The 12,625-nt window shown below is 38.5% G+C and overlaps 1 protein-coding gene across 5 annotated transcripts in view; it reads right to left on the bottom strand.

Moving 5' to 3' along the window:
* The window catches only part of LOC126253527 (cyclic AMP-responsive element-binding protein 1-like), a 123,504-nt gene that overhangs the window by 34,145 nt on the left and 76,734 nt on the right, over window positions 1-12,625 (bottom strand). For 2 of the 5 annotated variants that reach the window (XM_049954909.1, XM_049954911.1), the window contains one exon: window positions 7,848-11,485. The exons of the other annotated variants lie outside the window; for them this stretch is intronic. In XM_049954909.1, coding sequence (XP_049810866.1) covers window positions 11,338-11,485 — 148 coding nt within the window. In that variant the 3' untranslated portion in view covers window positions 7,848-11,337. Of the gene's footprint in view, window positions 1-7,847; window positions 11,486-12,625 lie in introns of those variants that run through there. 5 annotated transcript variants of the gene reach the window in all.

The following is a 12,625-nucleotide window of genomic DNA, read 5'->3' as shown; positions in this document are numbered from 1 at the left end:
AATCCAGGAGGTACGTTGAGGAAGAAGGATGGGGAATATACAAAGACAGCACATGAGATACTGGAACTGCTCCTCAAAGCTCACTTTCCTCAATATGCTCTGGTGGACAACACAGTCCATAATCTGACCCTGGAGAGACAACGGTTCTCAGGCACTTGAAGAGAGGACTGGGAATCGGCCACGGAGTGTGTGAACTTTAATAAAATCCAATGGGTGGTAGGAACATTCCAACCGTTCAAGTCACCTGGCCTAGATGGAATTTTTCCAGCTCTCCTGCAACAGGCAGGAGAGAAGCTCATAAGAGTCCTATGCAGGCTTTTCAGGGTAAGCCTAGCAGTAGGAATCATTCCCAATGCTTGGAGGGCAGTGAAGGTTGTCTTCATTCCAAAGCCAGGAAGAATTGATCATACCAAAGCTAAGGATATGAGACCAGTCTGTCCTTCATTCTCAAAACATTGGAAAAACTGGTTAATGTTGATGTTGGGTAGAGGAGGCTACGTAGGGCCCCTCTACATTCAAACCAGAATGCATATCAACCAGATAAATCATGCAAGTCAGGTCTCCACCAACTCATTGGGAAGGTGGAGAAAGCACTTCACTTCCAAGAAATAGCCCTCTGCATCTTCCTGGACATTGAGTGGGCCTTCAGTAACATGATCTTCGATTTCGTGGTAAGGGCAGCAGAGGTGCATGACCTGGGGACCACTATATGTAGGTGGACCAGAGCCATGCTTAGTGGAAGGAAGGTAGAGGCTACCATGATGAATGAATGAAAAGGTGGTAATTAACACCACTAGAGGCTGCCCACAAGGAGTAGTTCTGTCCCCTCTATTGTGGAATCTAGTGGTGAATGAACTCATTGTGAAATTAAATTCCAGACACAGCTTCTGCCAAGGATATGCAGATGGTCTTGTCATAGTAATACTTGGCAAATTTACCGACACAGTTAGAAATATGGCACAAGGAAGTTTGGACATTGTGCAAAATTGGTGCATTAAACAGGAGCTAAGGGTTAATCCCAAGAAGACTGTTGTGGTGCCATTTACGAAGAGACAACTCAAGTTGGAATCTAAAGCTCTTCGATGAAAGTTTGCCTGCGAAGTGGATAGAGAAATATCTAGGGGTAACCTTAGATGAGAAGCTAAATGGAGCCCTCACATTAAGAGTATCTGCTCCACGGCAAAAAGTACTCTAGCAAATACTAGAAGGGCTTGTGGCAAAAACTGGGGCCTAGGCCCCAGGAATATGCACTGGATACACACCACAGTGGTCAGACTTAGGATTTCCTATGGGGCCATAGTGTGGCAGAAGAAGTTAGAACAGCGGGAGCTTGCTGAGGTGCAGAGATTGGCCTGCTTAGCCGTAACAGATGGAATTAGCAGCACACCAATCGCTGGAATGGAAGCCATGCTGGACATGCCTCCACTACACCTTTGGGTCAAGGTGGAGGCAGCAGCTGGGGGCACACGAACTTAAAACTGGCAAAAACTGGGTCTCATTTGGATATCCAGAATCATACACTAACATAGTGAGTGAGGTAAATATAGGAATGGCTAGGGAAATGCCTGCCGACTGTATAACAACTCCCAACTGCTTCGACAAGCCTTACGCTATAACAATTGGAAGCAGGGAGCAGTAGGAAAAAACAGTTCAACACTGTACGGGGGACATCATTTAGTTCACTGATGGGTCGAAAATAGACCAAGGTGTTAGGGCAGGGGTGAACGGGGTTCAGCCAAGACTGGAGGGCATCATCTCTCTAGGAAAACTGGCCTCTGTATTCCAAGCTGAAATCACTGCAATCAGGGCATGTGTGGAGGAGAATATGTGTACGTGCTGCAAGGACCATAGCCTCTACATCTATTCAGACAGCCAGGCAGCTCTCAAATCCTTGGCAGCTCCTGCAACAATATCTAAGATTGTTCCAGAATGCCACAAGGCTCTGGTGGAGCTAGGGGGAAGCAACAGGGTAAACCTGGTGAGGGTCCCTGACCACTCGGGGATCTGTGGCAATGAACAAGCCGACAGATTGGCTAGGATGGGGGCAACAACTCCATTTATTGGACCGGAACCTGTCCTGACAATCACAAAGGCTATCATTAAATTAGAACTATGGAACTGGCTTAGGAAACAGCACGTAGGATATTGGACCAAGGTCCATAAACAAAAACATGGTAAGGTAATGACGTCAAAGACATGTTTTAAAAGAAGCTCTGTAATCCTGGGATTGAACAGGAAAAAGATCAAACTCATGACTGGACTGATGACTGGCCACGGGAATTTCAGAAAACACCTCCACACAATGGGTATAACAGAAGAGGACCCTAAATGTAGGATCTGTGATGAGGGTGAAGAAACTGCATCACACCTAATCTTGGAATGCATGGCATTGGAGAATAAAATATACAGAATCTTTGGGACAACTAGACCTGAAGAAATTGAGCCTAACAAAAAACTTGTAGAGGGACTCCTTGCACTATTTAAGGGCACTGGTTGGCTTTACTAAATAACAGGGAGCGATACCGCACAATAAGTTTCGGTGCGAGCAGTGGTGGGTTAGACCTAAGCTGTTTTAACTTCGCTGTTAAAATCAAATCAATATAGTAGGTTATGTTTTCAAAGTTGATCTTCATACATCAGTTTTCCATTTTAAATAGAGAGTTCACAAATTTATTTTCAGTATTATTGCAATGTACCCAAACAATTACGAAGGCTGAACTGTGTGTTGAATTAGTATTATAAAAATCTTCTTGTCCAATACTTTGCTTTATACGCATTTGTACCTATGTTGTGTTGACATTATAGTTGTGAGCAAAGTGTGTCTATAATTAAAGTTCCAGTTTCAAAATACTGTAGAAAGAGAACCACTGCTCAGAATGACACCACAATGAAACAGCACATGACTGATGAAGGGGAAAACAACATGGAGCAAAGATAAATTTAACGAAAATTTGACCAATAGATGGAACTTTTAAGTGTCAGGAATATGCACACCAACAGACGCACACCACACAGCTGTTGTTCAGCTTGTCTCTGAGGTGCCCAACATTATTTGCTCTACGAAGGAGAGCACATTACTGGTAAAGCTCCATTACAAGAACGGTGACTTTGCACCAGTAGCTTTGCAGAAGTTTTGGACACTTATGGGTATGAAAAAATGCATTGGTCGAATATCTGCTGAGGATGTGGAGAAAATGATTACAAAATTCTAAAAAGACAGGTTCTTTTGAAGTACAGTGTGGCAGAGGGACGACAGTGGTTGCAGGGATGGTTGAGCAGTGGTGTGCAAACATGCAGTGCAGAGGGAACTGCTTGAACATTGGATATGCCTGTGAGTGCAGTGCATAAGATCCTATGAAACATCCTGCATGGAAATCCATGCAAAATCACCCATTTTCAGGAGTTTCTTCCTGCTGACCTACCAGCAAGACAAACATTTACTCTGGAATTTCTTGCTCGCATGGAAGTGGACAATGAATGGCCATGGAACATTCTATGGACAAGCAAATCCCATTTCCATCTCCAAGGAAATGTCACTGCACAGAATTTCAGAATATGGGAAATGGAAAAATCTGCATACAAGGCAACTTCATTCTGTAAAGGTGACCGTATGACACGAGTTATCTGCATTGTTTTATGATAGGGCTGTATTCTTTCAAGGAGATGATCTTGCAAGTCCTGTTTACCCGTAACATCACTGCCATACATTGTGCGTGTCTTTTGTGCATCCTTTAACAGTGTGTTTGTGTAGGTAGGATTGTTTTATGCATGACAATGCACCTCTGCATATTTCACAGCCAGTGAAGTGGCTGCTGCAGAGACATTTCAGAAATGCTAGAATTATCAGCTGTCTTTTTCCTACAGCCTGGTTGTCCAGATCACCTGATCTTAATCTGTGTAACTTCTGGATGTGTGTTACGTGAAAGATTTGTTCAGTGCTCCAATTGCGAACGTAGCTCTATTGATGGCGCACATCGCACAACGCATTCTGAATGTGATCCCTGAGACACTCCAAATTGTTGTGGAATGTATCGTTTCCAGATTCCAACTTCTGGCAGAAAACTGGACATCATATTGAACGTCTTGTGGCAGTCTTGCAGTAATTAGAAACTAGTGTCATTTTGATTTTTGTGGTTTTTGGCACTTGCACAATTAGAAACCAGTATCATTTGAAAATTAAAAACAGATTTTTCCCACCCTATGTGATACAGCATTGCCTTGGTGGATGGGCCACAACTGTTGACTGCTGAACTTGTGCAATCCGACACACTGAAAGTACGGATAGTGTATGTGAAATTCATACCATAGCTATCATATGGCAATTCGTCTGTCATTTGCAGCCAAACCCATTTATGTTAAGATGCTTACAGCATCACCCAAGCATTTTTTTAATTGTGTTTTTTTTTTTTTTTTTTTTTTTACTCCACGACATTTCCCACTGTCAATAAGTTGTTCAAATTTATCATTAATGGAAAATCTCATATAAAGATGCGAAACAAATACTAACAAAGAGATAGAGGGGCTGGCCAGTACTTACCTTAGCTCAGTACAGCCGATAGATACACAAAAAACAGAACCAAAAATTTACGTTCCTAGCTTTCGGAACAAATGTTCCTTCATCAGGGAGGAGAGAGGGGAAGGAAGGAACATTTGTTCTGAAAGATAGGAACGTAAATTTTCGGTTCTGTTTCATCAGGGAGGAGAGAGGGGAAGGAAGGAACATTTGTTCCGAAGGCTAGGAACGTAAATTTTCGGTTCTGTTTTTTGTGTATCTATCGGCTGTACTGAGCTGAGGTAAGTACTGGCCAGCCCCTCTATCTCTTTGTTCATATTTGTTTCAATTTTATCATTCTAAGATGTGATTCTCTTTCTGCAGCAGTTTGAAATGAACTTTAATTATGGACACCCTGCACATACTCAAAGTGCAGTGAGGAACAATACCGTCAATGTAAGTAATTTTTCTTGTAACTATGAGGTTGATCAATATTCGAGGTATTCATTCACAACTGTTTGTCAGAGTTAGCAGCATTACAGTGAGGTTTGTTACAGTTATTTCTGTTCACTCACATTCATGGGAATTGCAATGGGCAATTATATTCATGTTTCATTTCTTGTAACATGAAATTAACACTGGTTAACATTAGCATTAATAAAATAGAGCGATTATAATTTGCTTTCTTTTCAGTATTTCAGTTAGTAGATGGTGCCAGTTGCTCTTGGCCATGCTAATCTTGTTCTCTATTTTTAACTGCATCATATCATTTATCATCAGACTAACAAGTTATGAGAAAGTGTCGTGTCATATATTCTGGTTGTAGCTAATGATCTGAGCACTTGCATAACATTTCCATGGTCATATGCAGGGTGTCTTTCCTAAGAGTCATCAGGCACATTTTCTCTGATGTTTCAGTGGGTACTTGCAATTTCCTTTTTGCAGTGTGTCACTGGAGTCAGCCCAAACAACAGTGCTCATTGCGTCTTTCACGTGATGCCCAGTGTCGACAAGAAGCATTAGTTTGTTTCCCGTGACAAACAGAATGATTTTTAAAGTGGAATTTTACATGACAATTTGATAGCCAGCCCTGGATTAATCTAGTATGATATTTGTTTCACTGATAAGTATTAACAGGAACAGTAAAACTCTACAAATAACCAGTACTCCAGCAGCAACAGCATTGCCCCGGCCCTAGCTGACTTGCCACTAAGCACGTAGTGCTACTGGGTCGCTGCTACATAGCAGATTACCCATCCTGTTCGAATCTCCCCATTAATACATGTCAACAAAACAAATATCGGACTAGACAAATCTGAGAGTGCTGTATCGAATGGGCATGCATAAGTCAGATTTAAAAATCATTTTGTTCGTAATGGGAAACAAACCAACACTTTCTGTTGACACTGGCCATTGTGTGAAAAAATATGACAAGCAGTAACTGGCTGGTTGGTTGACTGAGGGGAGGCAGGGGGTGGGTACCAAACAGAGGTCACTGGTCCCATGATGTAAGGTGGCAGAAATCAAGGGAGGAACAATACACAGCACAACCCAGTCATTAGGAAGAGATAATGTGCAAACAAAGAGGGAAAAGGGACGTCAGGACAGCAGGAAAAGGAAAGAACAGGAGTGGGATGGGTGGAAAGCTACACATGGGGTCACCAGCACTGGCCTGTTCCTACACCCATATCATGCCATTATCACAATACAAAGGAGACAACACCATGGGAAGAAAACATAAGAAAATAGAAAACAAGACAGTACAACAGTCCACAAAAAATTTAGGGAAAAGGTGGGGAGAATCTGGCCAGTGTGCAGACAAGGTCAAGGCCTCCATAACCAGTACCTACGCTAGTTGAGGGACTCAAATACTAGAGGAAAATTCAAGGACTTCTATATAAGAGGACCAACCACATTCGCGAAGAAAACCGAGGACAGACGTAACCATGTAGGGTTGTGCACTAACTAATCCTAGCAGTAATTGTTTGGGCCGACTCCAGCCACACACAGCAAAAACAAAATAGCAAATATCTACCAAAATAAGAAAAAAATGTGCCTGGTGACTCTTAGACATCCAGTATACACTGCAGAGATCAATTAGAAAGGAAGGAAGGAAGGAAGAGAGGGTAGGAGGGAAAATGTGTCACAGCCACATTCGGAGTAGATGTATTACAGGTGACTCCCTTAACAGAACAGTTCATTACCATAGCCCCTAGCACTAAAATCTGACCTACTATCAGGAATTAGATGCTGTGACTACTCTATAGACATCCCTCTTGGGATACCTGCAACAGATTGTATGAATAGAGATATTGTGTTTAATGTTACAATCTTGAGTTTCATCGATCTGACACACAGTATTTCAGTTAAAGGGAAGCACGAAGGCACATCTGGATAACACTATTGGTGGCCACATCATTGACAAATTAGAGGTCACCCTGAAGTGGGTGCAGCTTTCAGTGTCATTTGCAATGTCACATCATGACTGAAGATTCCAGGAATGGTAACACAGCCAACAATAGTATGTCAAGATTGGTCATGTGCTACAACTCAATACCAGAATTGTGCCCCACCTTATCTTTTAAGTTTTAGAGTTTTTGGTCCCCTTATTATGCAAACAAGTGTTCCTTTTTAATGCCCAAACATATTTCAGCATCTTTGTGTCATCCTTGGATCTTCTATTCAGTTCCATACATTTATTATCAAGTATTAATTATTCCAACAAAATGAGGCCTAAAATAGTTGGTGTCTGTTGTAAATATTAACCATTTTCTTGAATGTATGTTTCTGGAAGACCTCCCATAGTTTATCGTATAGTTTGCCATCTGCAACTAAATCTTATTGCTACTTTAGTTGGAGAGTTAACAAATCACTATTTTTGGTTGTGCAAAAATATTTCATGACTATAATTCAGTTACTTACAATTACTTTTTTAGTATAAGTCATCTGTTGAAGAAATATATGCAGAAGGGCAGTATATGATGAGGAACTCAAGTTATTCAGAGACAAGACACACCAGCAACATATAAGCACTGCATATTTGTGAAGTTCAAAAGTGTAACTTGTACAGTGCATCACCAAACACAAATCCCACCTCACAGTTGAAGTGGGACATGAAGCACAAATTGTATGGCAAGCTTTCCTAAAATGTCCTCATTTATGTGTAAGGAGAAATTTATAAAACAACAAAATAAAGTGGACTGTATTTTGTTGATTCAGTATATGTTTACTTGACCATCTATTATTCAGACATATTTACAAAATGTGCTATTTATAAAACTTAGGTGGCAAGAAAAGTTTACAAAAGAAGGCAACAACTAGGACAAGGAGAACCTTGAGCCTATTTTTATACAAGAAAAAACCACCTTTAATTTTTTCAATTTGTAAAAATACACATATTTACAATAATAATTTGTCTCTCTCTCTCTCTTTCTCTCTCTCATAATATATACGCTTAGATCAACACCTGACAACAAGTACACTATTAACATCTGTACCATAAACTCACAGTACCTACACGATTACAAATGCGCGCGCACACACACACACACACACACACACACACACACACACACACACACACACACACACCAAAATATTATCCATTAAATATAACTAACATTGGGATGTGAAATAGTTGTGCAAATACATAGTTAAAAATAGGGACAGTAAGTATCAAAGTGCAACAAATTTATTTTGTTGTGAAGGCTTGGAACGCAGTACTTTGACAATGTTCTTGCAATCAATATGTAATATGAAACCTGTAGTACCATGTAACTGTGGCTTGCAATGCAGATGTTAATAGAGATTTGTTACAGTAATCCATACAAAAATAACTCCGTTAAAACTAGTTTATATTTCCAAATCCACAACATTCAAAAAGCCTTAACAGCATCTCCATACAATACTCTCACATACACAAGCCCACCCCTACTTTAAAACACACACACACACACACACACACACACACACACACACACACACACACACACACACAAAGTTACAAGAACATTAAATGTAAGGATCTCTTCTTGTAGTTCATAAGCAGTACATAGCACAGGTCATTGTGATTCAGATTTGGCACATATAACACCATGAAGCTATCTGTGTTCAAAGAGCACAAGAAATGGCCAGTGTATACACATTATTCTTGGATAATGATTTGCAATATAAACCACATTCATTTTGCACGACAATTTTTCTTCTTTTCCAGAGCACTTGTCAATAAACAATACAATTTTCTCTTCAATTATAGAGGTGAATTTTCTTCTATGACTCATATCATCGATAGTATAGTTTTAAACAGAATGAATAGTCACAGAAAATTCTTAGTTACTGCTCATGAGACACTGCACCATTTCTGGTTTACTCTGTATAAACATTCCTTTTTAACAAAACTCTTGACATAAATGTACACAATAACAAATATAACCAGGTAATAGTGTTTCTTCACATTTATACATCATTAGAAAAATGGGAAGCTGAACAAACATTTCCATGCATTGTCACATTAATAATTTGAAAGTCTTAACTAACTCCAATGAATAATTATTATTAGAAGTAAGAAAAAAGAGGAAAGTTTTTCTGACCATTCTTGCCTCTCAGTTTCCAGTGTGTAGTATTACACCAATGCATAGGAAAACATTCATATTCAATATGATTTACTTAACTGAGGTTGGTTTCACACAGATAATTGCTCACAAAATATGCACCAACAGTACTCTTACTTCAGAGGCACAATCTGCTTTAGCAGCTGAATACAGCAGCTAATATTATGACAAAGAAACACTTTATTTCCTGATCACACCAGTCAATCTTAAGAGAAACAGTTTATGCATCTTTACAGAAATTGTGGAATAATAGCTATGTGCTAATGAGAACAGTTATTAAAGCATTCAGTGTGCAAGGTGCAGAGGTCTTATAAAATAAGGTTGGAGCAAGCTGTTGTCTTAATGAATGCTCTACAGAAAATACCCACTTTCCATTTCTTAAACTTTCCTCAATTGCACTATTATTGCACTATCCATACCCACTCTCAGATAAAATAGCCATAAAGGTCCACTGTAATAACAGTGCAACAAATTTCACCTCTTTATTACTGTTTGTATCCAGCAAAGAACATGAACCCATGAGCCACAGCAATACTTATGAACTTACCTTTGGAATTTTTTGTGTGTATTTAAGACAGCAGTGATATATTAAAATTAAAGCTCCAAAATTAATTATTATAAAGAAAAGTAAGTACTAAAGAAAATAACCAACAACAATTTTATTTTCCTCTTCTGAAGATTTTTCACATATGATCTCTTCCTGAATGACTGGGTGTGTTTTAAAACAGAGCATGATTTACAGCAACTAAAATATCTTCCAGACTCAGCTAGCAAATCATGTACTGTTTAGACAACACTAATATTTAAGTATAACATTTCTGAATGACTACAATGGTCCCAATAACCAGAAATCTGTAGGACAGTGGTTTTTTACCCTTTAGTGTTCATTATGCCATATCCATCTAGAGCACTAACAAGAAGTAATGAAACAAATCAAAACTTGATAAGTATAATATGCACAAGACTTATTTTTCCAAAGTAGTTCTAGTTATATATTGAGTATTTATTAAAAATTTGAAAAGATTTGAGAATTTCCTAATAGCTTCATGATTCACTTTTTTTTTTGGAGGGGGGGGGGGGGGGAGGGAATCGTACAATGATAAAAACCTCAAAGATAGGACTCAAAATTGACGCTACTTCTCCCCAGCTCTATTTCAGTTAATGAAAGTAATAACTGAAGATAATAAGTTTTCCTGCATACAAACAGTCTGCTTATCACCCACATGCACTCCTTATTTGAAAACAATAGAAGAAGAGTTAAGAAGTTAAAAAGTTGTAGCTTCTAGTCACTTCAGAATTCTGCACCTGAGTCAGAAAAACCCCTGTGAATGAATAGAAGTAAACATCTGGAAAACAATTTAAAATTCATTAACACTCTATTACCCTGCATACCATTAAAATATTTTACATTTAAAATCGTCAACAAATATCACAAAACAAACAGAAAAAGCATTGCCACTTTTTCTAAAACACTGACTACAAAAGATGCATCTGATTTGTTTCCAAATTAGTACGTCCTTGAACACTAGATTAGTAAATGGTAAGGCATAAAAAGAAAACTATGAATTGTATGGCACATGAAGTACACGAACCAGCCCCTGAGTATGTACCACTGCAATGCTGATGTAGTACAAGAACAACATTTACATATAATGCAATGCTTTTTCATTATTTGTACAAACAAAATATAGTTATATTTTCTGGTATATATATCATATTTATATATATATATATATAATCTATACAAGGACAGATTTTTTTTTTTACATTAATTGTCTCTCTCCAGTAAGCCAGGATACTTTGGTGTTGATTACACTTCATATATTCACATCACAAGCCTTTTAAATGCACTAAGCAAGTCATCTGTTGCAGTTCACTTCCAAGAACTCACTTATCACCAATCACATTTCCAGCATTAGATATTAGTATGTTCAAAGGAGATTTTTTCCCCAACAGTTATAATACGACACATCAACATTTTTCCTTCTTGTCAACACAGTGTTGTTTGTAAGCACTGTAGTTAAAACTGACGTTACTTAATAGCAACTTTTTTGTAAAAATATATGTTTTGTACATTAGTCTGTCTTGTTTCCAAACATACAACCTTGTGGGAAAGGCTAGTCACAGCTATGTCTTCATTTTCCAATAGAAATAAAGATCAATGAACTGATCATCTTATAGCTGAGAAAAATCAGCATGGTATGATGGGATGTAATATCAGCTGCTAAAGCAAGCTCACTCAGTTTTTTGTTGGCAATAAAGATCTTTTAACTGTTTTAGTTCATCTATAAGAGCCTTGTTTTGATTTTCTAGCACAGCTACTCTGTTCTCCAGGCATTTGATGTATTCCTTCTTTTTCCTCCTGCATTCTCTGGCAGCTTCCCTGAAATAACAGCATATTAATAGTAAAAAAATTCCATTATTACAAAAAGTGTGATTGAGAAAATGACAAAGTCTTTGTGGTTAAATAGTGATAAATATGCTAATGATACAGTCTACATGACATGGATTTGTAGACTATCTGGGAAATGACTTCCATATTGTGTAGTGCAAGGCACTGGTGGAGGTGAAACCATTCTCACATTAAAGAAAACATTAACCCATTATACAAACAATTATGTTTCTTTGCCTACAGCAGTCATTCAAAAAAAGTGCTGCAATTGATGCTCCCCATAGATGGGAAACCTACATTTCATTAGCTAGTAGTCAGTCTTTATATCAGGATATTATGTTGTCAATCAAACATTGTGAATTTTGTGGAGTATATTTACAGAACATGGTAACTGAAGGAAGAAAAATATCTGGAATTATTAGAGACCTGAAAACATAGCATTTATCTTTGGAGAAGTTTGCATCTGGAGTGGTGACTGGAGTTTGACTATAATGTCTGCTATAGCAAAAACTTCCAACAGTTTTTCCAAAATGTTCTTTGCTTCTTTTTTTCTTCTTTTGCCTATATTTAAACTTTAAAAAATGACTGTTTTTGTTGAGAAGCAGCAGCATATTTCTACCTGTGATCAGTGCACTTCTCCAATTTAAAATATTTCTCAACATTTTCTATTCCCACCCAATTCAATAATTACAATATCTGCACAACATTGATTCTGAACTTTTGTAGGCTTTCATAGCTGTGCAGCTCCTACTTGACAATGCTAAAGATATAACTGACAGGACACTCAATGTAGAAACGGAACAAAATATAACTATTCACACATTAGAAGACGACTTTTGGCATACTAAAAATAAGTTGACAGGTCTTGTTTTCCGGTAGCCAAATTGCAGAATTTAGACACAATAAACTGTCAGTTGGCCATCAATATAAACCAACCAGAATGTTGGCCACCAGGAGGGTCAGCAGCAGTGCAGGGAAACAAGCCCCATCTCTCCCACACGGCAGCCAGCCTACACATCTGCTCTGTGCAAGCAGAACTGACATATGGTCATTGTAATCACCAAATCAAACCACAAAAACTCAAGCTCCGCACACAACACAGGCATTCGGTAATGGCTATTGCACAATTAC

Source organism: Schistocerca nitens, chromosome 4 (assembly GCF_023898315.1).
Source record: "Schistocerca nitens isolate TAMUIC-IGC-003100 chromosome 4, iqSchNite1.1, whole genome shotgun sequence".
Taxonomy (NCBI): domain Eukaryota; kingdom Metazoa; phylum Arthropoda; class Insecta; order Orthoptera; family Acrididae; genus Schistocerca; species Schistocerca nitens.
The sequence above is the reverse complement of the archived record's forward strand: the minus strand, read 5'-3'. Positions and strand labels throughout refer to the sequence as shown.